The 27,972-nt window shown below is 34.4% G+C and overlaps 1 protein-coding gene across 9 annotated transcripts in view; it reads left to right on the top strand.

The window, feature by feature from the left end:
• The window catches only part of ARHGAP42 (Rho GTPase activating protein 42), a 287,751-nt gene that overhangs the window by 208,874 nt on the left and 50,905 nt on the right, over positions 1 to 27,972 (top strand). For 8 of the 9 annotated variants that reach the window (XM_072795140.1, XM_072795141.1, XM_072795142.1 and 5 more), the window contains 6 exons: positions 6,054 to 6,158; positions 8,415 to 8,544; positions 15,537 to 15,637; positions 17,510 to 17,619; positions 19,964 to 20,042; positions 21,576 to 21,615. In XM_072795140.1, coding sequence (XP_072651241.1) covers positions 6,054 to 6,158; positions 8,415 to 8,544; positions 15,537 to 15,637; positions 17,510 to 17,619; positions 19,964 to 20,042; positions 21,576 to 21,615 — 565 coding nt within the window. The remainder of the gene's footprint in view (positions 1 to 6,053; positions 6,159 to 8,414; positions 8,545 to 15,536; positions 15,638 to 17,509; positions 17,620 to 19,963; positions 20,043 to 21,575; positions 21,616 to 27,972) is intronic. The other variant, XM_072795144.1, reaches the window with a different exon arrangement.

Raw genomic sequence — 27,972 nt, forward strand, 5'->3', positions numbered from 1 at the left:
TTCAGTATGGTTCATTAGCTTTAATATAGAAAATTTAACTATAATTTTCAGGTGGCTTAGGCGGTAAAGCAGTTGCCTTCAGCTCAGGTCATAATCCAAGGGTCCTGGGATGGAGGCCTGTATGAGACTCCTTGCTCAGCAGGGGTCTGCTTCTCCCTCTCCCTCTGCTGCTCCCCTTACTTGCTCTCTCTCTCTCTCTCTCTCTCTCTGTCAAATAAATAAGGTATTTTTAAAAAAGAAAATTCAACTTAAGATAAATTAAAGTGAGCAAACAAGACAATGTCTTTTTTTTTTTTTTCCCAAAAAAACTTTGGGACTACAGGTAAATTTCTAACCTACTGAAAACTTAAATAAGGTCATTTTATAAAAATGAAACAAGGGATCCCTGGGTGGCGCAGCGGTTTGGCGCCTGCCTTTGGCCCAGGGCTGATCCTGGAGATCTGGGATCGAATCCCACGTCGGGCTCCCGGTGCATGGAGCCTGCTTCTCCCTCTGCCTATGTCTCTGCCTCTCTCTCTCTCTCTGTGACTATCATAAATAAATAAAAATTAAAAAAAAATAATAATAAATAAAAAAATAAAAATGAAACAATAAAGCTGTCCTCAGATCATACATCTTAAAATCTATATTGGTTCTTGGACTTAGTTCTAGCTAATGTTATTTTGAAATTTGCAAAAGCAATTAAGATAGTGAATAGAATTTTGGAAAAGTAAGAAAAAATGCATTGCCTTGGATTGATTGACTCATCCGCTTATATGTTGTTTTAGAAATCAGCCATGTAAAGACCTTATCTAAATGTAGCTTCTGCTGAGCTTAATTTTTTTTCTTTATTTTCTGTAGTTTCAAGGCTTTATTTAAATTGTAGTTAGTCAACATACAGTGTAATACTAGTCTCAGTGCAGAACCCAGTGATCCCTCACCCATACACAATACCCAGTGCCTACTACCACAGATGTCCCCCAATACCCATCACCCATCCAACCCATCCCCCACCCCAGCAACTCTGTTCTGTGTAGTTAAGACTCTGCTTAATGGTTTGCCTCTTTTTTCACCCTATGTTTTGTTTCTTAAATTCCACATATGAGTGAAATCATATTTCTCTAACTTCTTTTGCTTAGCAAAATCCACATGTGCCAGCTCCATTCACATCATTGCAAATGGCAAGAGTTCATTTTTTTGATGACTGTATCTATATATGTATGTATGTATGTATAGAATGTATATATATTTCTCATATATATGAATATACACATGTATGTATATATATAATTTCAGTTTGTGACTCTTCTTTATGCACTTATCAGTCAATGGACATATGGACATTTGGGCTTTTTCTGTTAAGTTGGCCATTGTTCATAATGCTGCTGTAAACATTAGAGTGCATGTATCCCTTCGAATCAGTATTTTTGTATACTTTGTGAAATACAATTTTTGGGTCGTAGGGTAGCTCTATTTTTAACTTTTTGAGGAACCTCCATACTGTTTTCCACAGTGGCTGTACCAGTTCACATTCCCACCAACAGTGTAAGAGGGTTCCCCTTTCTCTTCATCCTCGCCAACACCGGTTGTTTCATTTGTTGTTAATGTTGGCCATTCTGACAGGTGTGAGGTGATAGCTAATTGTAGTTTTGATTTTTATTTCCCTGAGGATGCATGATGTTGAGCATCTTTTCATTTGTCTGTTGGCCATTTGTATGTCTCCTTTAATTACCTTGTTGGCTACAGCCCTTTGTTGTTTCTGTTTTTTACCACACCAGTTTACTACCTCCAGCCACTTCATCTGAATTCCATTCCCTTGAAATCTTGGAAATTTGCCTTTAGGAACTCCATAGATTCTTGACTGCTGATGCAATATATAGCCATGATTTCAAAAAGTTTTACCTTTTTTTATTAATTGAATGTATGCACATGTCAGTTAATTCTTTCATTTGTTCTTCTGTCCTTCTTTTATCATCCTCTTTAAAAATTTTCTCCCCAGGCTTCAGTTGACCGGCTGCTTTTCATCTTTGGACCTCTTTTCTTCAGTTTTCCCATTTATTTGATAATATTTTTATACTCTTTCATTTCCATTCAAAAAATTCCTCTGAATATTCCTCTGAATATTAAACTTAAAGCACTCAGTAGTTATTTTAGGGTATCATCTAATGTATCCTTAAGTTTCCTCCAAGTAAGGAGTAGCATAGAGTACAGGTTTAACTCACAGGCTAGACACTTGTCCTGGGTGACATTGATGCCTTGCCTCTGCCCTGTGTTTCCAATCTTCTTAAAGCTTCCAGTGACCAAATGTGGAGGTCTTAGAGATTTGGACTTCTTTCTATGCATTATAGTACTCTGTGTATGTGAAGTGTATTTTATTTTTTTTAAAAGCAGTCTTATGAGGATGTGATTCATATCATACAATTCAGTCATCTTTAGTTCATTTTTGTCTATGGTATGAAGTAGCGTTGACTTCATTCTTTTGTGTTTAGTTATCCAGTGGTCCAAGAACCATTTGCTGAGTAGACTATTCCTTACCCATTGTATGGTCTTGGTGCCCTTGTGAAAATAAGTTGACCATCGATGTGTGGGCTTACTTCTAGATTCTCAGTTCTTAGACATTGGTTTAATGTCTATACTTGTGCCAGTATCATGCTGTGTTGATTACCATTGCTTTGTATTATGTTTTGAAATTGAAAACTGTGAGTCTAAATATTTAGTTCCACTTTTTTAAGATTGTTTTGGTGGTCTGGATCCCTTGCAATTCCATATGAATTTTAGCATCAGCATTGTCAGTTATTATAAAGAAGTTGCTGGGCTTCTCACAGGGATTGCATTGAATCTGTACATCATTTTGAGAAAATATTGCCATCCTAATAGTATTAAGTCTTCTAATTCATGAACATGAAGTATTTTCCTTTTATTTAAACTTTCTTTAATTCCTTATACAGTGTTTTATACATTTCAAAGTTAACAAATTTTGTACTTAAAAATTATTCCTTAGTATTATTAATTAGTATTAATTATTCCTTCTTTTGAAACTATTGAAACTATTTGAAACTATTATAAATGGAATTAATTTCATTTTCAGATTGTTCATTCCAAATATATAGAAATTGAGTTGACATTTGTGTATTGATTTTGTATCATGCAACATTGCTGAACTTGTTTATCAGTTCTAGTAGTCTAGATAGTGGATTCCCTAAGATTTTCAGTTATTAATTTCTTTGGGAACAAGGAATGAATCACATCATTATAAAAGCCTTTATATCCCAGTTCTTCTGCTTAGTTTGAGGAGCAGTTTTGGAATTACTGCGTCATTGCTTCAGAGTTCTTCCCTCACCCCCATGCTAGGCCCTAGCCCCTTTTCTTACTTTTCTCTGTCATTCACGGTACCACTGGAAACTTTGGGCCTTAAGACTTGAAACTCAGTGATTAATGGGCTGGGGAATTATGAATATGGTTTTCCTTTGCTGTGTTGTAGTGGTTTTGCTAAATGATTATCTATAAATGCAGTATCAATGTTTATATTTGGTTGGGTTATTAGAGTGACAAATAGTAATTTGATTCTAAAACTGTTGGGAATAATAAAGTGCTATATAAGCTATTACTGATGATAAAAATGAAATAATATTTTTGGGGTGCCTGGGTGGCTCAGTTGGTTAAGTGTCTATCTCTGGCTCAGGTCATAATCTTGGGGTCTTTATTTATTTACTTGAGAGAGAAAACGCATGCACATGAGCAGGGGGAGGGGGAGAGGAAGAAACAGGTTCCTGGCTGAGCAGTGAGCTTGAGGTGGGGCTCCTTCACAGGACCCCAGGATCAAGACCTGAACTGACTGAGCCCCCCAGTTGCCCCCAAAGTGATTTAATATTAAAACTTAATTTGAAGAAAAAAAAAACTTAATTTGTCTCTTCAGTAGTTTTTAGTTGGTTGTTATTATTTTAAAGGTCGGGTTTACCTTGTGGTTAAGCTGAGACAGTAGTCTTTCCCACACTGCTCCACTCACGCAGATTGAACAAAGAAAATTACATCTAGGAAATGCAATTCTGAAAGATTTTCAGGCTGTCCTATTAAGTTACCTTAATTTAGCATCTTGGAATTTGTTGAGGATAAAATGAGCTAGTATAGATTCAAACCTAAAAAAGTTTTACTTTACTGCCATCTAAAGGCAGCTATTTCATACACGCTGTCCTTTTTAAAAAACAAAAGTTGCTTCCAAACTGGATGTAGAACAAAAGGAAAAGGTGGAAGGTTCTTTATAGGTAACTTCTCTGTACTTTCCTCAAAATTGTCCTTTCTCTAGTTAGGTGCTCAGCATGCATTGTCTGCTACTGAGTGAACCTAAATTCTGTTAGAAAATACCAATAGATTTATTTATTTAGACAGATCTTGGGGGAATTTGGTGTTTTACAAGAAGACTTACTTCAGATATTCTTACCGCATCTTCTTTATAAGTTTAAGTAAAAATAAAATCCTGTATACTTAGGATGATAGCACCCTCCTTGTAGGACATCCAGTTAATAACAAGACAATTTAACTGGGGACCAGTTATAGACATTAAAACATCAAATAATACTCCTTCAAACTTTATGAACTATCATCTGGATCTTTCAAAGACTAGTGTTGTCTGTATACGTCAAAAGTGTATTTCTGAAAACTTCTAAATCTGTATATCCAAATATCAATTAATTAAATGCTATAGTTCTTTTTAATGAGGCCACAATATATGCAGACTATGTATTTTAAATTATTGGATAATTCAACAAATATATTATAGCATCATTTTAGTAAAGAATAATCTATTGAGTAGTTTTGATAATAATTATCAATTGATATAAAATTGACAGTGTACACTAATTCTAAAATTGGAAAACAATATATTTTGACGTATCAGGAATTGTTGAATGAGAAGAGGAGAGTTTAAAATATACAACTTAAAACCAATTTGATAGTATATGCTTTCTGACATGAGCATAACTTTGTAAGAAATTATTTATATAAGAAGATTTACTTATATAAGAAGACTTGCTATAGAAGAAAAGCATTAGGTAATTGTTTTCAGATAGAATGAGTATTTATCTGTTGGAAAACATAACACACATACCAGTTGGTGCTTAGCTAAATCCCTGTTTCCCCAGACAGAGGAAACTGTGGGATGTTTATTCACTTAGGAAAATTTCAAATTGTGTTTCTTCTTTAGTTTAAAATAATAGCTTACAGACATAATGTGGTATTTGAGTTAGAAAAACATTAGCCATTTCTGAAAAATATTTTCTAACTTTATGGCAGGAAGAGATCAAATTGGTGGACAAGTTTGTAATAAAAATCCCAGTGAATTAGGTTGAAAAAATGTAATTGTTTTTTCAGTTATAACTTATATAAATGACTATGTCCTATAAGCCCATGGAGATCCATTCTTTCTTTATGAATAAGACCATAATAAATAAGCACATGTGAGTTTAGGATTAGAAGGTTAATAGACATTGTGTTTTCCTAAAGAAGATTTTATTCCAACTCTTTATATGAAAAATCTGTATCCAGTTCCAAGTTTTTGATCAACTCTTTCTACTGTTTTCAGTTCTTCCCACTACTTGCCAAACTCTTGTCTATTTAACACCTGGATCAGTACTGCCACCTTGTGCTATTCCTCTTGTCTGGTCAAATTCTTACTTCTTCCCTTGGGTACTCCTTATCTCTAATTTACTGGTTAGTCTTCCTCACATCTGTACATGTTTTATCTTTGTATTTGAATTAGACCCTCTTCTAGGATAGGACCTATGTTCACGTTGGTCTTTGTTCCTATTAATAGTCTCTTCTGAAAATTTCTTCAATGCATTTAAAGAGTAGAATAGTTAATATAACAACTGTCCCTGTCACTGTTTACCGAAAAGGAAGTAAAAATTAACTTTAGTCGTTGATTTCACATTCATAACTCAAGTGTCTGCTTTGCCACATAAAGGAATTGAAATGCTTGAGGATTTAGAATGAAATATAATTTCCCACTTTATTATGTTTGATGATTATCTTTTTTTAAACACATTTCATGGTTTCTTTCATTTCTCTATTTTTTGCAGCTTTTGTCATTCCTTCAGGGTTTATTTACTTTTTACCATGAGGGATATGAACTCGCCCAGGAATTTGCACCATATAAGCAACAGCTTCAGTTCAACTTGCAGAATGTAAGACAATACTTATTCTCACTGCCTCTCCTTTTTTTTTTTTTTTTTTAAGATTTTATTTATTCATGAGACACAGAGAGAGAGAGAGAGGCAGAGACACAGGCAGAGGGAGAAGCAGGCTCCATGCAGGGAGCCTGACATGGGACTGGATCCCGGATCTCCAGGATCATGCCCTGGGCTGAAGGCGGCGCTAAACCGCTGAGCCACCTGGGCTGCCCTCTCACTGCCTCTCCTTAGTGAATCAGATGCTGACGAGAAACTAACAATAACCAAGCCAAACCTTGGAGTGTTTAAAAAACTTATCTAATTTAGGAAAGTCATCTAATAAATATATTAAAACGGGTTTTTTTTTTCCTAGCTGCTGGTTTGAAAGTATACCAGTAAAGAACTATTCTTCATATGTTAGAAAAATTTAGGAACTTTCACAAAAATAAATATTACTGAGGTATAGATAATAGGTACTTGGAAGGTTGGAAACTCGCCTTTATCTAATGTTCTCATTATTTTACTGGGTGACCTTAGGCAAGTCTTTTTTTCTGAGAGGGTAACATTTTTATATTTGTGAAATGAAAAGGTTGTACATGAGCACTGAAGGAATATCTTTTTCCTCTCTGAAATTGCATGTAATATATATGCTATTTTAATTTTCTAAGAGTGAATTTAAATGGTTTTTAAGCAGTTGTAGCAATTGCTTTAAAGTTTAATAGAGATTTATAAACATCCTATCTATTTCTGTTAGGGTTTATGTTGTAAAGTTGTCTGATCCTTTTAATATCTGATTTCATAGTTATACAAATTCAAATTTGCAGATGCTAAGCATCACTTACATTTAAAAAACAAAACAGAAGAAATGCCTGTATTATCAAACCTGACAAATAGAAAGGTCTATTTGTTGAGAATTTTTGTCAGTAAATAGAACTATGGGGTTGGAGTGTCCCATGAGAAATAGGTAATTGGATTTATTTATTACTTGTGTTTGGTGTTTTAGCTTTTTTTATTTCTTCTAGATTTTCTAACAGAATTGGTTTCACATGTAAGTCATTACATTGTTTTTCAATATGGAATGAGTTTGGACTTTTTTAGTGAATATTAAAAGGAAAGATTGTTAAGGTCACAATATTTTATTACTTATTTCCATGTGCATTATAATTATATTAAGATTCCTACAGTTCAAGAACAAAAGAGGAATGTAAGGAATTGGAAAATTTCTGATCTTTATGTTTAAAAGAATTTGAAAAAAAAAAAACTTAAGAAGTAGCAAAAGTGGCAGTTAAAATTTTCCTAACTTACTTTGGGATTCAGTTCTTTTATTATGGGCCATAACAAATTTTAGAGTTGAGTGGTGCTGATATTTATACTTCTAAACATATTGCTTGCTTCTAAATAAACTATTGAGATAATATGGCCTGAATGCAAAAGAGATCAAGAAAAGCCTTATGCTTTTTATATCTTTTTTTTTAAGATTTTATTTATTTATTCATGAGAGACAGGAAGAGAGAGAGAGGCAGAGACAGAGGCAGAGGCAGAGGGAGAAGCAGGCTCCATGCAGGGAGCCTGACGTGGGACTCAATCCCGGATCTCCAGGAACATGGCCCAGGGCCAAAGGTGGCGCTAAACCGCTGAGCCACCTGGGCTGCCCTGCTTTTTATATCTCACTTTAAGTAAATTTGCTGTAATGTGGGTGAACTATTTTTTGTAATAGAAGTTAGAATTAATAAACTTATTCATTTTTATGAGTTAATTTATATACTAACCTCATGTAACTATTTCTGGAAACCAAGCTAAGTGATATTTCTTATTAAAAGTTTTAAGAATATGGGTGATGAATTTTTTTTTTTTTTTTTTTTTTTTTTTGCTAAGTGCCACATAAAGGTATGGAATTTATTTTGTCTTTATTCTCCAAAAGAAAATATAAGTCCCTATTCATCTGTTTTTTTTTTAACCTTAGATGTTAGTGAATATAAAACTCTGTTTCTTAAATATTACATTTTTAAATGCTCTGATTTGTCCCTAAGTAATAATGTTACAATAGGAAATAGGAATAAAATATACACATGCAGAAGGTCATTCAGAAAAGTTGAAAGCAAATCAAAATCAGACCATAGGTCTCAGTATATAGGGTCATGGGATGTGGTGTGTAGTGCTGAGAGAACAAGGTTATCCTTTGAACCACTTGTGGTTTTGAAACTTGAGACTGGAAGTTCCTCGAAACCGATAGGAAACAATAAATGAAATTGTTGTTTCTATTTACTTAAGACAAGGAATAATTTTGAAAGTACTCGACAAGAGGTAGAGCGATTGATGCAAAGAATGAAATCTGCCAACCAGGATTACAGACCACCCAGCCAGTGGACAATGGAAGGCTACCTTTATGTCCAGGAGAAACGTGAGTCACAAAGACATACCCTAATGACTCTTAAGATTAATATTTTGTTTCTTTAAGATTTGACTTGGTTAGTGTTTTTCCTTCAAATAGGAAGACTGCAATTCCTTACAGCTTTATCATATTTAGTCTGCTCTCCCACTACCACCATCAGAGTGAGGAAGTTTATCCACATTTCGCCATCAGGATCTCCAAGTTGGCATATTATTGAACTTGGAACTTAACAACCTTCACAGATGATACGGTAACATGAGTTCAGTTTTAGAATTTCATTGTAATAGCTAACCTCAATTTAAACTTTCATGGAAAATTGAAATTCAAAGCCTTTGTCAGTATGAATCATCCTAGTGACTATAATAAAACTTTTCTCTCTTCCTACAGGATTATTTCTTTTAATTCTATGCTCTATCAGTTTTCAGGAATAAAACCGGCAATTATGTAATGTCAAATTGGCACTCTTGACTTCCTGAGGTCAGGAAATAAGCATCAGACACAATAGGGCACTATAATAATTGCCTCACACTAAGAAAGTTTTTCTCACAAAAATTAATAAAAAGCCTTTAAATTTTGTATAAATAGGATTCTTTCTGCATGATACTTGCATTGAGTGGAACCAATCTGACTAAATTAACTATTTCAAACCAGATATGCTCTAATGTATTAGTCTCATCCTGTTTGTGGTAAAGGAACAGTTTTTATTTCCAATCCATGATGGACCTATGTCTTTGTAAAACAAAATCATATGCTTGGATTTTGCAGTAATGCCAAATCATTGTAAAAGTTTTGAAATGCTTATTTTTACTTTCTGTACTATTCTCATATACTGGGACACAAAAAACACATGGAGAGAGAGCACTGCTCTGAGGTCTCTGTATCAGTAGATGATACATTAATGAAGTTGTTTTGGTTAGTTAGTAAGATATAACTATAATATAAAACTTTAACTCTTTCAACTGCAAGGATCAAGATGGGAAAGCTGGAGATACTGGGTTAGCAGCGAAAGTTTTTGACATAATGCAATGTAATTATTAAAATGCCAGCATATTTTGTATTTGCCATGCTCAGGTGATGCTCATTTATTGAATAGCAGTATACAAGCGAATAATGATTTGATCTAACAGACTCAGCAAATATTTATTACTCTTTGGATTAGATGATAGAGGGCTCCTGGTTCAGGAAATCTGGGTTTGAGGATTTTCTCTTAATCAGTATTGACTTTGACCAGTCTGCTGTTTTTGGATGTTAAAATAAATCTAATGACCTACCTAGCTATTCTGTAATTAGATCATAATAAACCACTTTCATTATAATTTCAAGAAAAAAAAATAATTCATTGGTCATTTATATACAAGGTATATAAATTTAACTCAAAACACTAAGGAAATTTTTAAATACTTGTTTTGAATGAGTGTTTCAGGTTTGAAAACCTCAGTGTGAGGGTACATTGAGAGGAGCTTATATCTTGCATCAATAAAATATTTTGCTGAGCAGAAAAATGTGTTGATAAAGAGGCTTATTCAAAATGCATGTGGCAGAGGAGGTACTATCCTCTTTCTTAGAGCTTTTTTTAATATTAAGACTCAGTAATATTTTATTTCTTTTTTTTTATTTTATTTATTTATTCATGAGAGACACAGAAAGAGAGAGGCAGAGACACAGGCAGAGAGAGAAGCAGGCTTCATGCAGGAGGCCCAATGCGGGACTCGATTCCAGGACTCTCAGGATCACACCCTGAGCCAAAGGCAGACTGAGCCACCCAGGCGTCCCAGTAATATTTTATTTCTTGAGTTTGTTTGTTATTTTTTATCCCTCAATGTTACATAGTTGCTAAAATCCTTGTGCGTATGTGATATTTTGTTCCAAAGAAAAAAAGCTTTGGATTACCTAGCAAAATTATTTTGTATCAATGTATATCCTGTTTATTTGGTACTTGGGAGTCCATCCATTGGACAGTGTTGTAGTTTATTTATTCTACAGCTATTGGACATTTGGTTCAAACTATAAGCATAGGCCCTTTAATAACTTGGGGACCGCATGGGTACACAAAATGCAGTGTTTTATGCACCCATCCGATGTTGGCATCTTGTGTTTTAAGATATGTGACTTCCTCTGGGTCAGTCTGAGCTAATTTTTTTGGGGGGGGAGGGGGGGAGGGGATCTGAGCTAATTTTAAAGCCCTTTGTGCAATGACCTTTCCTCCGAAATTTGCTATCCTTCTAAGTGATACCACCCACCTTTCTAGGCTAAAAACTGGAGGTGTATCATTTACTCCAGTGTATCTCCTGTAACCTGGGGCCAACTCTGTCCATTTTATCTCCTTGATAACTTTTGAACGTCTACCTTCTCTCATCTCCACAGTCTTTCTTTGGCCTCATAATTGCTCTCTTTCTGCCTCTACGCTTGCCTGTCTAGTAATCCATCCTCCACAGAGCTTCTGGCACATCCCTCTAGATGCTGGCTTGTTGTGCCCTTCTTCTGACGGCCCCTTCATGTTGTGTGGCCTTTGAGGCTTGAACAGTTGGACTCTCCCTCTCTCTTTAGCATCCTCTCCTTGATGTTGACCTCCTACTCCTAAGATTATTTCATCTCAATTTTTTTTCTATATCTACCTGCTTTGTTTTTAGAGCTTTAGTGATGTACAATTGGCATACAATGAATTGCAAATATTTAAAACATATAATTTGTTAAGTTTTGTCATTATATACACACCTGTGAAACCATCACCACTGTGAATACATTCATCACCTTCAAAAATGCTCTCATGCCCTATTATAATCCCATCCTCCTTTCTTTTCCTATTCACCATCTCCTCACTTGTATTGTCTAGGGATTGGAAAAGAGAAATGGATGGATTTATACCCCTTTGGAATTATTTTTATATGAGGGACAAATATCCAAAGCCCCTTTCCACTTGGTATCTTTGAAAGTGTTTATAAGAAAATCAGACCAGTTCACTAAAACATATTGATTATGCTGTTGCCATCACCAAATGAGTAAGTTCTATGGGGAATAGAAGATGAGACAAAGAATTTGGCTCCAGGGTTTTTATTCTGTAGTGGAAGGCATAAAACAAACTCATGCAATTAGTAACCAGTGATCAATAATAAATATCAGAACTGTAAATTGAGTGATAAACAGAGATGGATGTGATAGGGTGGTAGTAGCAGATCATTGCAGTTTGGACATAGAGCTCCACTTTATCAGGATATGTGGTTTTTACGCACTTCTAGGCATACATTACATTGTGTTCTAATAGACTTCATTTTATTTATTTATTTATTTACTTACTTATTTTTAATTTAAATTTTAGTTAAAACACAGTACAATGTTGGTTTCTGGAGTAGAATTCAGTGATTCATCACTTACATACAGCACCTAGTGCTAATCACAAGTGCACTCCTTAATACCCATCACCATCTAGCCCCTCCTCCATCTACCTCCCTCAGTTTGTTCTCTATTGTTAAGAATCTCATGGTTTGTTTCTCTCTCTCCTTTTTCCCCCCTTCCTATATGTCTGTTTTCTTTCTTAAATTCCACATAAGTGAGAGCATATGGTATTTGTTTTTCTCTGACTGACTTATTTCACTTAGCATAATATACTTAGCTTCAGCCACGTCATTGCAAATGGCAAGATTTCATTCTTTCTGATGGCTGAATAATATTCCATTGTTTATATAGGGTACATCTTCTTTACAAATTCATCAGTTGATGGATACTTGAGCTCTCTCCATAGTTTGGCTATTGTTCATAATGCTGTTGTAAATATTGGGGTGCATGTACCCCTTTGAATCTGTATTTTTGTATGTTTTGAGTAAATACCTAGTAGTGCAATTACTGGATTGTAGAGTAGTTAATAGACTTCATTCTAAATAAGAAGAATGTGGTTCCAAAGTTAGACCTATATTGGAATTCCATGCCTGTCATCTGTTTTTGGGTGATTCTGGACAATTTTTTAGCTCAGTATCTTTGTTTATTATTTTTTTCAGTATCTTTGTTTATAAAAGAAAGCTATTCATACCTATCTAGTAATGATGTTATAAGAATAGAGGTGATATATGTAAAATGTCTCTATTCTCAATAGAGAATAATACTTACCATGAACATTTACTGTTCCATGCAATTTATATTTATCTCATTAGATTCTTTAAACAACTATTGAGAACTTTTTCTTCCTCCAAAGAGAACAGTTAAATCACATGCCCTATTGATGGAGAAAGTAGTTTCATCTCCAGCTCTTAGGCTACATTTTCTTTTCTTTTTTTTTTTTTTAAGATTTTATTTATTCATCCATGAGAGACACACAGAGAGAGAGGCAGAGACTCAGGCAGAGGGGAGAAGCAGGCTCCATGCAGGGAACCCAACGTGGTACTCGATCCCGGGTCTCCAGGATGACGCCCCGGGCTGAAGGTGGCGCTAAACTGCTGAGCCAGCAGGGCTGCCCTAGGCTACATTTTCTTATACAAGAAATGCTCTTTATAATGTCTGAGTTAACCTGCCTTCTCATCACAGTTGAGAAGTGCATGAGTCTCATATGATGTCTGACTTAAAAACTTTCTAGATAAAATATGGGCGCTTAGTAGATATTTAGTGAATGTTATGGGAAGAATCCCATTCCACAAGTATCATCTCAGCAACCTCAGATGATTACGGGGTAAGATAACTAAACTTGTTTTATTTTATTTATTTTTTTAAAGATCTCTTTATTTTAGAGAGAGGGAGAGGAGAGCATGCAGGGGGAAGGGGATGGGCAAAGAAAGAGGCGAGAGAGAATTCAAGCAGATTCCATCATAATGAGTGTGGAGCCTGATGCAGGCTCAATCCCAGGACATTGAAGTCACTACCTAAGCCGACCAAGAGTTGGATGCTTAACCAACTACACCACCCAGGTGCCCCTAAACTTGTTTTATCTTGCAGCTTTAGATATATAATAAAATTTTATTTTCCCACCCTTTTTTTGAGGACTTAGGAATTTCTTATCTGAGAACATCTGCTCTGGCCTAGTGACAAGCAACTTTAAAGGAAATATCATGTGTGCATAGGAAACTTGAAGATTAAATGCATGATGTTCTGAACTTAAGGTGTAGACAAGAAAAAAACAACTTGGTCTAAAATGTCATCAGAGCCTTGCACAGCTTTATTTAAAAATTATTGCTGATATTGCTTTGTAAATTGTTTCCTAAGTAATAAAGTCACTATAAGGATTTTCATCCAGTCACTTTCCACTAATCAGCTCTAAGCCTTTAAGTATTTTTACTTGTGACAGAATTATCAACAAGTATGCTTAAGTACTATAGTTGAAATGGCCCTAAAACAAAATTGAAGTTTATTATAATAATCCTTTGTGATTGCAAAGTATATAGCTGTATCCTGTAATTTTGAGATCTGAGGTTAAGTATTTTAAAGCTAAATATGACATGAAGGGCACTGTTATTACAGAAAAAAATTCAAATGCCTAAGGACACACTTTTCTCAAGTAGTGCATTTTTACGATGTCTTACTTTTAAATATATGGTTATGAAACCACACCAGCAATAATATTGTATGTAATTGTTGCTAGAAAGATGCTAGTGTTAGGCAGGATGGGACCCTAGATGGAGAACTTGTATAGAAAACAAACTCCATTTTCAACCCTCTCAGCCCACTGCGGTGTTTGGATGCAGGATAAATGGCTTCCCTGTGGGAAAACTGACGGTCTTCTACCTTGGTCATGGAAAAATTGAACTCACCATGCATCCCTATTCCCTGGTGAAGCAGTAGCATCTAGTTCCTTAAGGAGAATACAGGAGAATAATGTGAAATGCTATAGGAAAGAGTTGCACAGTATTTACAGGGGGAAAAAGGAGCATTACACATATGTAACTTTCTTTTAAAATGAAAAGTAAAAGTTATTTTCACTTTAAGGAGTTATTTGAGTTTGCTTTTTTTTCCCAGATAGGTGGTAAGAGGACATAATTCCAAGGCTAAGTTAAGTCTTAGAGAGAAAAATGAGTGAATCTTTCCTTCATTCATTTGTCAAGAATTTATTGAGCAACAACTAATGTCTGGCCCTGTTCTAAGGATTAAGAATGTACTACTAAACAGAACAACACATGTTCCTGCTCTCATACAGCCTAAGAGTCCAGTGGCAGAAACAGACCATAAATAGAATAAATTTGTAAAATGTATCCTATTTTAGACAGTAATAACTGCTAGGAAGAAAACAAAGCAAGAAAGAGATAAGAAATACTGAGGTGAGAGTGATGCGGTGTTAGCTATCTCTTCAGGAAGAGCCGCATTATAAAGATGTCATTTAGGAAGAGACCTGGAGGAAGTAACAATGCAAGCCTAACAGATGTCTGGAGCAAAAGTAGTCCAGGCCAGGAGAACAAAATGTCCACATGTGTGGGGCGACAGTGCATCCCCGGTGTTCACAGACCAGCAAGGCGGCAGTGCGGTGTTGCTAGAGCAGAGGACATGAGGCAGAAGGTAGTACGATGTGTAGTGAGATCTGTAATGAGGGGCCAGATCACGTGAGGCTCTGCATATAATAAATAGGCTCTTTGGTGTTCACCTGGAGTGAAATGGGAAGCCACTGGAGGGTTTGGAGCAAAGTGGATGAAATGAACTGGCTAGATTTTTAGTAGAGTATGTCTTACAGTTTTAAAAATAAAGGACAAGGGTTAGAAGTAAGGAGATCAGTTATTGTAACAAAGGCTAATTTCTCTTTCTTGCTACGTCTTTGGAAAGTAAAGTATGCCACTTTTACTGAGGAGATAACTGAAATTCAGATCTAAAGTGACTCTTGAGTTACAAGGCAGTATCAGCGTTGCAAGCAAGTAAAGCCAACTTTGATTCCCAGACATTCAATTCCATACAACTCTCTCCCTCTACACTGGCCTTTCTCACAGTATTGCATGGCCTGTGGAGATGGTCAGTTGTGTATCATAGCATCAAAAACTGTACAACATAGTCACAAATCATTTGTTTACAACCTAATGTTTGTTTCCTTACAACAGGACCTCTTGGTTTTACATGGATTAAACATTATTGTACATACGATAAGGGAAGTAAAACATTTACAATGAGTGTTTCAGAAATGAAATCCAGTGGGAAAATGGTGAGTTTTCCTTTTTCTTTTTAAACTGAGCTCGTTAGTAAAGTAATGGAAGTTAAAAAAAAAAAAAAAGTCATATTTGCTTGCTTTTCTAATAAACATGTAAACAAATTTTAAAAATTGCAAAGTCAGTAAGTTTTCTTTAACTTCAGTGATCTTGATGACTTAAAAAGAGAGGCAAGCATTTTCCTTTGCCTTACCCTGGAATATTTTTAATATTCAGTTGAGTTAAATGTAGGGAACCTTTAGTAGACCACAGAGGTGACTTCTCACATCCCTGGCGGAGTTGTTTATGCTGCTACTTGGCTGGCAGCTCAGTAGAGACTCCTAGCGGCTGAACCAGGCTTAAGGACTCTGCATCTTTCTCCAAGTCACCTCTGTGGGAGGCTGCCTTTTGCCCCTGCTTGCCACTTCCTCTTCTGTACTGTGTATTGTTTACTGAAGTGCTGACCAGCAAAGTTTCTCAGAAGAAATCAGTTGATGCCCATTTACTCCAAAAGTAAATTGGTCACTGAATGTCTTGCATGGCTAGTGAACAGTATAGAATAAAGTGTACTTTATATAAGGAATTGCTACAGAGTACACCTTTATTGTTCATAGTATGTAATCTTTTTGTGAATTATGATGTGAATATGGCAAATGAACTTAAAAATCAGGTAATTGGGACCATCATCTAAGAATCCTAGAGCTGAGAGTTATCCTAAAGATTATTTAGTCCAGCCTTATTTTAGCAGATTAGAAAATCAAGGTGGTTGAAAGTAAGTGACTCATCCAGCTAATTTGTGTTATAGATCATAGCAGAGGTAAGTGCTGATCTAACTAAGATATGTGCTCAAATACATCAGCTGAAACTTATTGTGCTTGGGCATTCAATAGAGCCTAATAATTAAAGTGGAAAGACATAATACAAAGGAGAACATACAAGAGTAAAAGAAACCTTCAATTCCTACCATCATGAGAAGTTAAGTGCTATAATCATGCCTAGTGTGTGCTTTAAAAGTTTCATAAGACAAGATGTTGCCTGAAAGTCAGGTATGTGGCAGTCAGTGAGCTGTTAGCAAACAGACCCAAGCCAAAGTTCTGTCAATAAATCTATGATCTTCGTAACCAAAGATAGTATAATTAACCAGACCATAGGTAAATATTCCCCTTAAGGTGACTGGTATCTCGGATATAGAAGAGAATTCTTATGACTTGAGCTTATGTTGGATCCTATCCAAATAGTTATAGTTTTAATTGCAGGGTAGCAGTTGGTTACCAGCAAAGCAGTCATGCAGTGTGTATGATAGCAACATATTTACAATAAGTAAATACTAGAAATGTATTATTTTTGTAGCTCTCCTGAGACTTTGGGCCAGTTATCATTTAGTACTATAAGGCTCTAATGCACAAACACACACTGTGTGTGCACACATACTTGCGCACAAAGAACAGTCCTAATCTCTTAGCAATTTAGAGCGTTTTGATGCCAAAGCCACAGTGTTGTATACTGACAGGCATTCTGTATATCTAACTGTGACATTATGGTAACTGTGATTTCATACTTTTTCTAAATCTGAAGTCCTACAGAATGTACATTGTGGTGCAATTTGACGTAAGTAAATATGTTAAGACTACTAGACAGGCATGTCACAGAATTCTTCTATTAAAATGAGTATATGTTATTAATTTATTAATTGTATTGTAATTGTATTATAATTGGGCAGTTAACATTAGACAAAAAGTCTGTATTCAGAGGTAAAGATTTGATTATGACCCTTATACATAACCTGTACTCAAAGTTAACATTTAATGCAGCAACCTTAGTTGACATATTTAATATTTTCCAGTTGCCCTTGTCATCGTGTCAATAATATGATCTCCTTCTTGTTTCAGAATGGCCTCGTTACTGGTTCACCAGAAATGTTTAAATTGAAATCTTGTATCCGACGAAAGACAGATTCAATTGACAAACGATTCTGCTTTGACATAGAAGTAGTTGAAAGGTTTGAGGTTTTCTTTTCACTTTATATTTTTTAATAAACTAAAGTATTTGTTTCTAGGTTTAGATGTAAATATGAAACAACACACAAGTACTTGTTTTTCAATCTTTAAAGCCAGTGTACATATTTATTTCATTCTTTTATGTATTTATTCAACAAGTACATGTTGCATGATGCTTTCAAAAGTAAATCAGACAAAGAATCCTAGCAAAAAGCAACATCACTCAGAGAATATGGGGAATCGACATAAATGACTAGATTAGGGGCTGTGTGCTGGACTTGAGTTCTGTCACTGTGTATGACCCTGACAATATTGTTCACCACTCCTGGATAAGCCTTGTTGTACACTTTGGAAGTCTGGTGCCCTTGCTTCCAAGTAGGATTAAGACACAGCTGAGAGTGCCATAAGTTTCCTTCAGCCAGTGAAATTCAGTGCCTGCTCTGTGCAGAGCACCATTCTGGACATTCTTAGCCACAGGATATTGGGAGAGACATAAACGTTGCGCATGCGAGTTTATAATCTAGTGGGGGATTTTAGCTCTACTTTTTTTTCTTGTATCTATACAAGAAGAACAGAAACTACATAAGAATGTGTATACTTCTTGATCTGTGTTGTATTCCATGATCTATTTTTCTTCCCCTGCATTACAACCATACTTTTCTGAATACTCTAGCTTTGTGTGTGTGTGCACTATATTAAATGCATACTACATATACTCATATATACTAACATTTACATATATGTAGCTTGTAACTACTTAGTAGGGCAAGACCCCTGTTTTTTATGCTTCTTTAAAATTGTGTTAAATATTTTGGCACTGTGTTCTTAGATTTTATGGATCTACTTACTAAATTTCCCTTCTTTTCCAAAAAAATCCTTTGGGATTTTTGACTGGAGTGGCATTAAAGTTATTAATTAATTGATGGAAAGTTGAACTCTCTTTGAAGATTTTACTTTTTTAAGATTTATTCTTGAGTGTCTTTATGGCAATTTTGATAGAATTCATTAATATATATATTTTTTCTAAATGGGTTGAGACTCGTATCAAAAGGCTATTGATCTTCTTAATATATCATTCTATATCTAGCATAGTTGTTGAGCTTCTTATTGATTTTAATAGTTTTATGGTAGTAATTTCTGGATTTTCTATGTAGACAGATGCCAACATGCTAATAATTTTTTTTTTTTTTAATTTCAGCACTTTTTAGTTCTTTACCCCGGGGGCACATTGTTAAATTGTGCTTTGGTTGTCTCACCCATAAAATAAGGATAATAAGTACCCACCTCAAAGGGTTCCTGCAAGGATTAAATGAGATTAAAAAAATGGAAACGCACTTATAACATAGTGCCTAGTAATAATAAACAGCCAACAAATATTGTTATTTTATTATTTTTTGTTGATACTCACCTAGATTCTCTAAGACTGAATGGTCTTGATCTTCATATATGATTTTCCTTTTCCTGTCATCTGTTTTCCTGTTTACACAAGAGATGATATGCCTTCATTGCAGTTATAAGTCATGCCAGTTTTCAATCATACAATATTTAACTGAAATTTCCTCCTCAATGTACCTCTTCATTAGAGTCTTCTAATTTCCTGTTTAAATTTATTATCTGGACAATCTGCATAGTTAACTAAGTTAATTTAACTGTTTCTGCATTTTGGGTTTTTTCTATCTTATAATGCTTTCCTCCTTCCCTCTGCTTGCTCTTTCTCTCCTGAAGTACGTCCTTAAGTAACTATTTCAGGGTGGGTACATGGGAAAGATTGGTTTTTAAGTGAATTAATTTTAATATTGTGATCATGGTGTAGATGAACACTATGGTTTTAGTGACTTCTTAATTAATCATGGTATGAAACTTTTATATTACTATATTCTTATTATAATTATTTTTGTGACCAGATGGTACTATATTGGGGTCATAATTTTAATCATTCTCATGTTGTAGAATATTTAGGTGGTTCTGAACTTTGGTGAATGTAAGTTTGTCATCTTTTTTGGTCATTTCAGAGGAAATAGTTTGAAACTAGCCTTCTTAAGGCAGTCATACCTAAATCAATGATTTTACTACCTGCAAACCATTAAAATTAAAAAAAATATATTTGTTTGTGTGTGTGTATATGTGTATATGTCCCCACAGGGATTTTTCTAAAAGGTAACTATAAATCAGTCTTTTCCTTTTCATTTTATAAATTCTTTATAAATTCATTTTATAAATTCTTCTCTTTTCAGTTTTTTCTTTTCTGCTTTTTCTTCAAATTTTATCTTTAAGAATACAAAAAAAATAAATGTGTAAAGACATAACAGGAATACACTGAATATATAAAATATTTGTTTTTAATAGGCATGGAATCATCACATTGCAGGCATTCTCAGAAGCTAATCGGAAACTCTGGCTTGAAGCCATGGATGGGAAAGAACCGGTAAGAATGTGGCATATTCTATAATTTAGGTTTTATTATTCTAATTACAAAGTACATCTGAAATTTCTTTTTATGTCTGTAGTATATTTGAAGATATTAAGATTGCAAATCAGAGGAGTAGAAACTGTTTTTCTAGTGTTGTCTCACTCACTAGCACATAACACTAATTTGTTTCAAATTTCTAATTTGTTTCTCAGGGGGACTTCCAGGACTGATTTAAAATCCTAAAATTATTTTTTAACAAATTACTTATCGCTAACTTGGCTTTGCTGATCGGATTATTTTATTCACGTAATAGTTGAGTCCCCACTTTTTGCATGGCCTGTGCTAGGCTTCATGATCAGTCTGATGAGCAAAGGTTCAGGGTAAGAACTAATCCTGTGCTCTATATCATTGTTTGAAAGTCTCATTAGATGGGGTGCCTGGGTGGCTCAGTCATTTAAGTGTCCGACTCTTGATTTCAGCTCACGTCTTGAGATAGAGCTCCACGTGGGCTCTGTGCTCAGCAGGGAGTCAGCTTGTGATTCTCTCTCTCCCTCTCCCTCTGACCCTTCCCCCCAAATAAATAAATAAATCTTTTTTAAAAAGTCTCATTTGGTAAAATGGCCTTCTAGCTTGACATTTTCCCCTCCATCTATATCTCCACTGTTTTAATAATTATTTCAATGTGGGCATGAAAATTTACTTAAAATTATTAGGGAGGCTTATGTAAAAAAGGGAATAAATCATCGATTACTGTTTGTTCTTTGTGAAGAACACTGCACTGAACAGTTGGAGGTATGAACACGTAAGGAAATGAGAAGGCCCTATTCTGTCCTTTGAAACTATCCTTTAGTTGTTAAAGAATCTATGAAAAACCTTGTGCAAAGTACCTATGCAAAACACAGCTGGACTTTGAGGCCACCCCTCAAATTGTTACCAGTCCACAATAAAATGAGTACAGAAATTATGATCAAGTATCTGGAAAACTTTACAGCAATTTGGAGAAGTCATTTTATATCTATTGAGTTTAATAATACAAAAATTGGATTCTGCATCTATTCCTTATAATGTTTATTATGTTTTTATTTTATTATAGCTTACAAAAATATCAGCCACTTACAAATTAAAAATTAAAACAAAATGACTCTTTGCCACTAAGTTGTGAGGTAAGCCCTCACCTAGAGCAAATTTAGATGATATGATAGCTCAGAAAGAAGTTAGGATTGTACATGTTGAGAACAAAACACTAAGGAGTTAATTTGTAGAAGGAGTAATCTGGCAAAATCCATCCTCAGATCCTTCCTGAAAAAGAGATATATATATTGTGCATCAGTCCGGTAATAGAATGAGATACATAAATCATGTGGAAGGGGGACAGCCATGATGGAAAGAAGTGGGAAGCAAGGTAGGTTGATAGGATTGGGAGTTGGCCCTATGGACGCACCAGTTGTAGAACCCTGAAATCAAGATACTTTCTCTGTGTATCATTGTCCAACATCACCCTGCTTCTGTGCAAGGTCATTGACTGATTAGATTTCCTTTGTTTTTTAGATTTACACCCTGCCTGCCATTATTAGCAAGAAAGAAGAAAGTAAGTTGTTTTAATAATTATTTAAAATTTTATCACTTTTTTTTAATCACTAAGGCATTATGTGATATTAAGAGTTAATTCTGGGAAAATAGTAGTAACATATCATTGATCTGACAGTTCAGCAAGTTTAAAATTTCCATTCAAAGAAGTTTCTCAGATACTAACTAAAATTAATTTTTATTTATTTGGTGTTTATTTACTCATAGATATGTACCTGGCTTTATCCCAGGAAAAAATTTGAAGCAGTTGATATTTAGTTTGATTTTTTAAAAATATTTTTAATGGCAGTAGAGAGCTGCTTTATTTTAGTTTCCCTATTCCAGTGACAAGACTGAAGACATGAATAATTTGTGCTGGTTTTAGGAGATTGTACTTAAAAGTGGGATGTATAAAGGCATTGTCATAACACATGGGATATAAAAGAAAACCTGTTGTCTCACTGTAGAATCACTGAATCCTTAGTATTAAAATATTCTTAATAAACACATTTTATGTGTTTTCCATCAATTTCTAAACCTTCTTTAATCATTGGCCACCTTTTTGTCACCTTTTACCTTTAGGATATTTTCTTTTTTATGTACTCTGTGTGATCAGATTATTTGACATTTAAAAATTAGTTTGTGTATTTGTTTCTAAGGTTATGTGTATATCTTCTAAAGCAATTTCAAGCTTTATTTAAGTCAATTGATTTTGTCTTATGATGTCTAAATTTATTTTTAAAATAGGCTTAATTGTAACCCTGATTTTTAAATTGCTAACAAAATGCAACTTAGAATGGAGTAAAGATAAAAACTAGGAAGGTGTTCCTTTGAGAGTCATAGATATTGAGTATATGAAAAAAGTCTATTATTTTAACTGAATGAAATGCTCTCTAGTAATTAATTTCAGAGATTATCAAAAGAAAAAATATGATTTAAAATACTCTTAATGTTAAAGACTTAAAAAACTATTTCCAGTTTTTATTCTTGGATTTATTTATTCCAAATCAAGGAAAGTGATTAGTATAAAATATGTATCTAATCACAGAATATTAACCAACAGGTAAGTACCAAATGTTCATTCTAAACAATTACCTAAAGAACAATATGTTGAATATTTTGCATTTGTGTACAGTTTGAAATGTGTTTTCTAATACTGGTTTCATCTTTCATATATACTATAAAGATAGTTCTTTCAACTTCAAATGAACCTACTCAAAGATGAATCCTTAGAAAACAATTGAAACTATATATGGTATTGAATTGGGCTTTAAATGGGAACATGGTGATGTCAGTGAAAATATATTTGATCTTTAATGCACTTCTGGGAATAGAGTTTCTATCATAACTAGGAAATTTGAATAAGAAAGTTACCACATGTAGTCATACTGTAATGGAGGGGGGAATCTGATTCTTTGTGCCTTAAAGTCTCTTCCAGAAATCCGCTTTCCGGTAGCCACTTGACACATAACTGTGCCACCATTTGTAATTATAAAATGGTGTGTTTTTCAGAAAAATAGCTATCCTAGAATCCATGTGTGTAGTCACTTCTCACATTTTTCCTTTTGATACAGTGTTTTACTATCCTACTTAGTTCTCTGAGTAACTTGTGACCCAACAGAACTCTTGTCCCCTTCTCCTTAGTACTCAATATGGGCCTTCCATGAGGTATGTGTGCTCAGCACACATTTGCTCTTATTGTTGTTCTTAGTGCCAGTAGGCTTTTATTTCTCAAGGGGAGATTTTGATCATAGAACAGAATATTATGTTTGCTTTATTAATATGTAGTGCTTAAAGCTATAGATCTTAACCTTAGTTTTAAGATTTATTTTTATTATTTTATCTTAAGCTATATTTTTTCTTCCATCCTATTTTTATGTACAGATCTTATTTTATGTATAAGTGTCCCAAGTTTTTTAAATGTCATTTTCACTTTATGTTTTTTCATAAACTTGGTAGAATTTCCCCATTTTTACATTTAATTAATGAAACTTTTTTATTTATTTATTTTTTTAATTTTTTTTTAGACATATCAAGATATAACTACAAAGCTAGTAAATCTTATTCTCCCAAATGCAGTACCCTAATAAGACGAGTTCCTGATTCTAGCTAATATAATCTTTCTAAACCCAGTGGTATCTTCTGTAATCTAGTAAATTGGCTTATAAATGCTGACATTAGTATCTTTTTAAGCATTCTAAACATTTTAAATAAATTAGAAGTAAAATTGTGTAGTGATTTCAAAAAGTCTTACTATGTGGACATAAAGTCAGCTTATCCAAATTCCACTTATTTCTGATTGTTTTTCCACATTCTTGGAAACTCAAATCTCTTTACCCAAGGAGAATCACAGCTCTATTGAAAAGATAAGATTATGCATAGCATGGGCCATCAATAAAAAGAAACTCTAACTAATGGAGGCACCGGATTGAATGTACTTTCCAGAAATAAGCTCCCTAAAGCAGTGGGGTGGACATTTTGGTGTTGCCAATTTATATGAGTAAAGTTTTCTAAATATTCCTCAATCTAACATTTACTGAAGTCCTTTTCTTTACCTGTCTCAGACTAGTCGATGGGCTTTCCAGGTCCTCAGAATTTAATATTTTTGCATGTAATTTTAAACGTTTTATTACATCAAGGCCTAAAATGTATTAGTGGGGGAAGCCTGGGTGGCTCAGTGGTTTAGCGCCTGCCCTCAGCCCAGGGCATGATCTTGGAGACCTGGGATCAAGTCCGATGTCGGGCTCCCTGCATGGAGCCTACTTTTCTCTGCCTGTGTCTCTACCTCTCTCTCTGTCTCTCATGAATAAATAAAATCTTTAAAAAAATAAAAAATAAAATAAAATAAAATATGTTAGTGGAACTTTGAATCTCTTGCTCAGACTGTTATCTTACCTCTTATCTCTTTTATCATGTCTTACCAACATAACACTATTTTACTAGTGATTTAATGACTTCTAGGATATACATGAACACTTAACAGTATTCTAGACTCAAGCATATGGTTCACCTGAGAACAACATCATGTTTTCTGCCTAGTGACATGTCTGAAATTTTATTTGTTTCAATTCAAAATTATATTCCAGTGATGGCAAAGTTTAGACCTCTTTTTTAAGTCTTGAGTTAATCATATAAGCTCATCATGTTAGGAGTGCAGAACAGCTTTTATCTTTATGTTCATCCCTTCTACCATTTTACTACATATCATTGTGGTGTTTTTAGATCTCTGTGTTCCTTTTTGACATTTGAGTCCTCTCAAAAGTGGAATCAATTTCCATCTGTAACTTCTCTCTCAATTGGTATTTGAAACCAGTATTAGTCTTGATTCATTTGCCACTTTGGGAAGGGCATCTTTATAGCCTTGGTAATTCAGGTGGATTCTGTTTATCTAGCTGTTCTTTGGAAACTCAGTTTTGCATAGGATGTGTTTGCATTTTTGAACTGATGAAGCTAATAATGAAGCATAGGATGGTAAAATATAAAACTCAGGTAAAAATTTGTTTTGACTGTCAACCATTAAAAGTGCTCATAATATTTGTGCTTTCAGTAAGAGCCTAAGAGTAATAAAAACTATCTAGCATCCTAAAATAAGGCAATACTCTGAATATGCAGAGAATATATGCCATGAAATGAAGAGTAAAACTATTCTGTGACTGTAGTTCTGAAATTATCTTTATAAACCTAACATGAAAAAGTCTCAGTACTTTGTGGTTACTTTACTGTTTTCAGAGTATAGATGCTGCAAATGAGATCAGCATGTAATTCAATAAAGAAGGAAAGTTTGACACTTCTTAATGAAAAAAAGCACTAAGTACAAAAACTAAAGAATTAGTTGACAAATGCTTTTCTGGTTGTAAAATATGCTTGAAAGTATTCTTTTCTTGAAATTTTAAGACTTTGGAAATTCATTCATTTTAAGAATAACAATATCTACCATCAATATTAAATAAATATTATTCAGGTAAGAGTAGAACTAAACTATTTCTCAAGCTGTACCTTTAGAGATATTTTGCTAAAGAATAACATATCAATAGTGCTCCATAATTGGCCCCATCTTAAAGAAAAAAGTTTTCTTTTTTTTTGTTTATTAAGTTTTTTATTTTAATCCTAGTATAGTTCATATACAGTGTTATATTAGCTTCAGGTGTACAACATAGTGATTCAACAGTTCTATACATTACTCAGTGCTCATTATGGTAAGTGTCTCCTTAATCCCCATTACCTATTTTACCCATTCCCCCCAGCTCCCTTCTGGTAATCAGCAGTTTGCTCTCTGGTAGTTAAGACTTTCTTGATTTGACTTTCTTTATTTCCTCTGTTTGTTTTTTTTCCTAAATTCCACATATGAGTGAAATCATATGGTATTTGTCTTTCTCTATTTTGCTTAGCATTATACTCTCTAGTTCTATCCATATCATTGCAAATGACAAGATTTCATTGTTTTTTTTATGGCTGAGTTATTACTTCCATCATATATGTATATCTCACATCTTTATTCTTTCATCTACTGATGGACACTTGGGCTGCTTCTATAACTTGGTTATTGTAAATAATGCTGTAGTAAATATAGGGTACATGTATCCCTTTGAATTAGTGTTTTTATATTTTTTCAGTAAATATCCAGTAGTGTGATTACTGGATTGTAGGGTAGTTGTATTTTTTTTTCTTTTTTTGGGGGGGAGGGTGGGGAGTTATATATATATTTTTTAATATTAATTCCAGTTTAGTTAACATACACTGTTATAGTGGCTTCGAGTGTATAATATAGTGATTCAATAAATCCAGTAAATCCATACATCATCCAGTGCTCATTACCACAAGTGCACTCTTAATAGCTGTCACCTATTTCACAGATTCCCCCTCTCAAGTGTCTTCTGGTAACCTTTAGTTTGTTCTCTATAGTTAAGAGTCTGTTTCTTGGTTTCTCTCTTTTTCTCTTTTTCCCTTTGCTACTTTGTTTTGTTTCTTAGATTCCGCAAATGAATTCAATCATATGATATTTGTCTTTCTCTGACTGACTTATTTCACTTAGCATTATACTCTCTAATTCCATCCAAGTCATTAAAAATGTCAGGATCTCATTCTCTCTTATGATTTAGCAGTATTCCATTGTGTATATGTACCAGGATCTCATTTTCTCTTATGATTTAGCAGTATTTCATTGTGTATAGTACCACTACTTCTTTATCTATTCATCTATCAATGGACACTTGGGCTACAGTAGCCATAGTTTGGCTACTGTAAATAATGCTCCAATAATCATGAGGGCGGGTGCATGTATCCTTTCGAATGAATGTTTTTGTATTTTTTTTGGGGGGGGGAGGTAAATGTTCAGTAGTGCAATTCCTGGATGATAGGGTAGTTCTATTTTTAATTATCTGAGGAACCTCCATACCATCTTCCACAGTGGCTGCACCAGTTTGCATTCCCACCAACAGTGCACAAGGGTTCCTTTTTCTCCACATCCTCGCCAACAGGTGTTGTTTCTCGTATTTTTGATGTTAGCCATTCTGACAGGGATGAGGCGATATCTCATTGTGGTTTTGATTTGCATCTCCCTGATGATGAGTGCTGTTGAGTATCTTTTCATGTGTCTGTTGGCCACCTGTATGTCTTCTTTGGAGGTATATCTGTGCATGTCTTCCACCTATTTTTTAATTGGATTATTTGGTTTTTTGGGTGTTGAGTTGCATCAGTTCTTATATATTTTGGATACTAACCCTTTATCAGATATGTCATTAGCAGATATCACCTCCCATTCAGTAGGTTGCCCTTTAGTTTTGTCGGCTATTGTCTTTTGCCCTGCAGTAACTTTTTATTTTGATGTAGTCCTAGTAGTTTATTTTTATTTTTATTTCCCTTGCCTCAGAAGACATATCCAAAAAAATGTTGTTACAGCCGATGTTGGAGACATTACTACCTGTGCCCTCCTCTAGGATTTTTGTGGTTTCAACCTCACATTTAGGTTCTTAATCAATTTTGAGTTTATTTGTGTGTATGGTGTAAGGAAGTGGTCCAGTTTGATTCTTTAGTATGTTGCTATCCAGTTTTCCCAACACCATTTGTTGAGGAGACATTTTCCCATTGCATGTTCTTCCCTCCTTTTTCAAATAGTAATTGACCATATAGTTATGGGTTTATTTCTGGGCTTTCTGTTTTGTTCTGCTGACCTATGTGTCTGTTTTTGAGTCAGTACCACGCTCTTTGAAACAGATTATCTTTTGTGACATACCTTTTGTGTCCCAAAACCTCCTTCTTGGGACTAGTTGTTAACAGGGACAGAGGTAGTTCTCATTTTTCCTAAGTTTGCTTATTCTGGCATTCTTTGTTGGTGCCCTGAGCCTCATCCCCACTCAAACATGTTTTGTGTAGCAGTTTT

This window comes from Canis lupus, chromosome 23, assembly GCF_048164855.1.
Source record: "Canis lupus baileyi chromosome 23, mCanLup2.hap1, whole genome shotgun sequence".
In the NCBI taxonomy this organism is placed as follows: domain Eukaryota; kingdom Metazoa; phylum Chordata; class Mammalia; order Carnivora; family Canidae; genus Canis; species Canis lupus.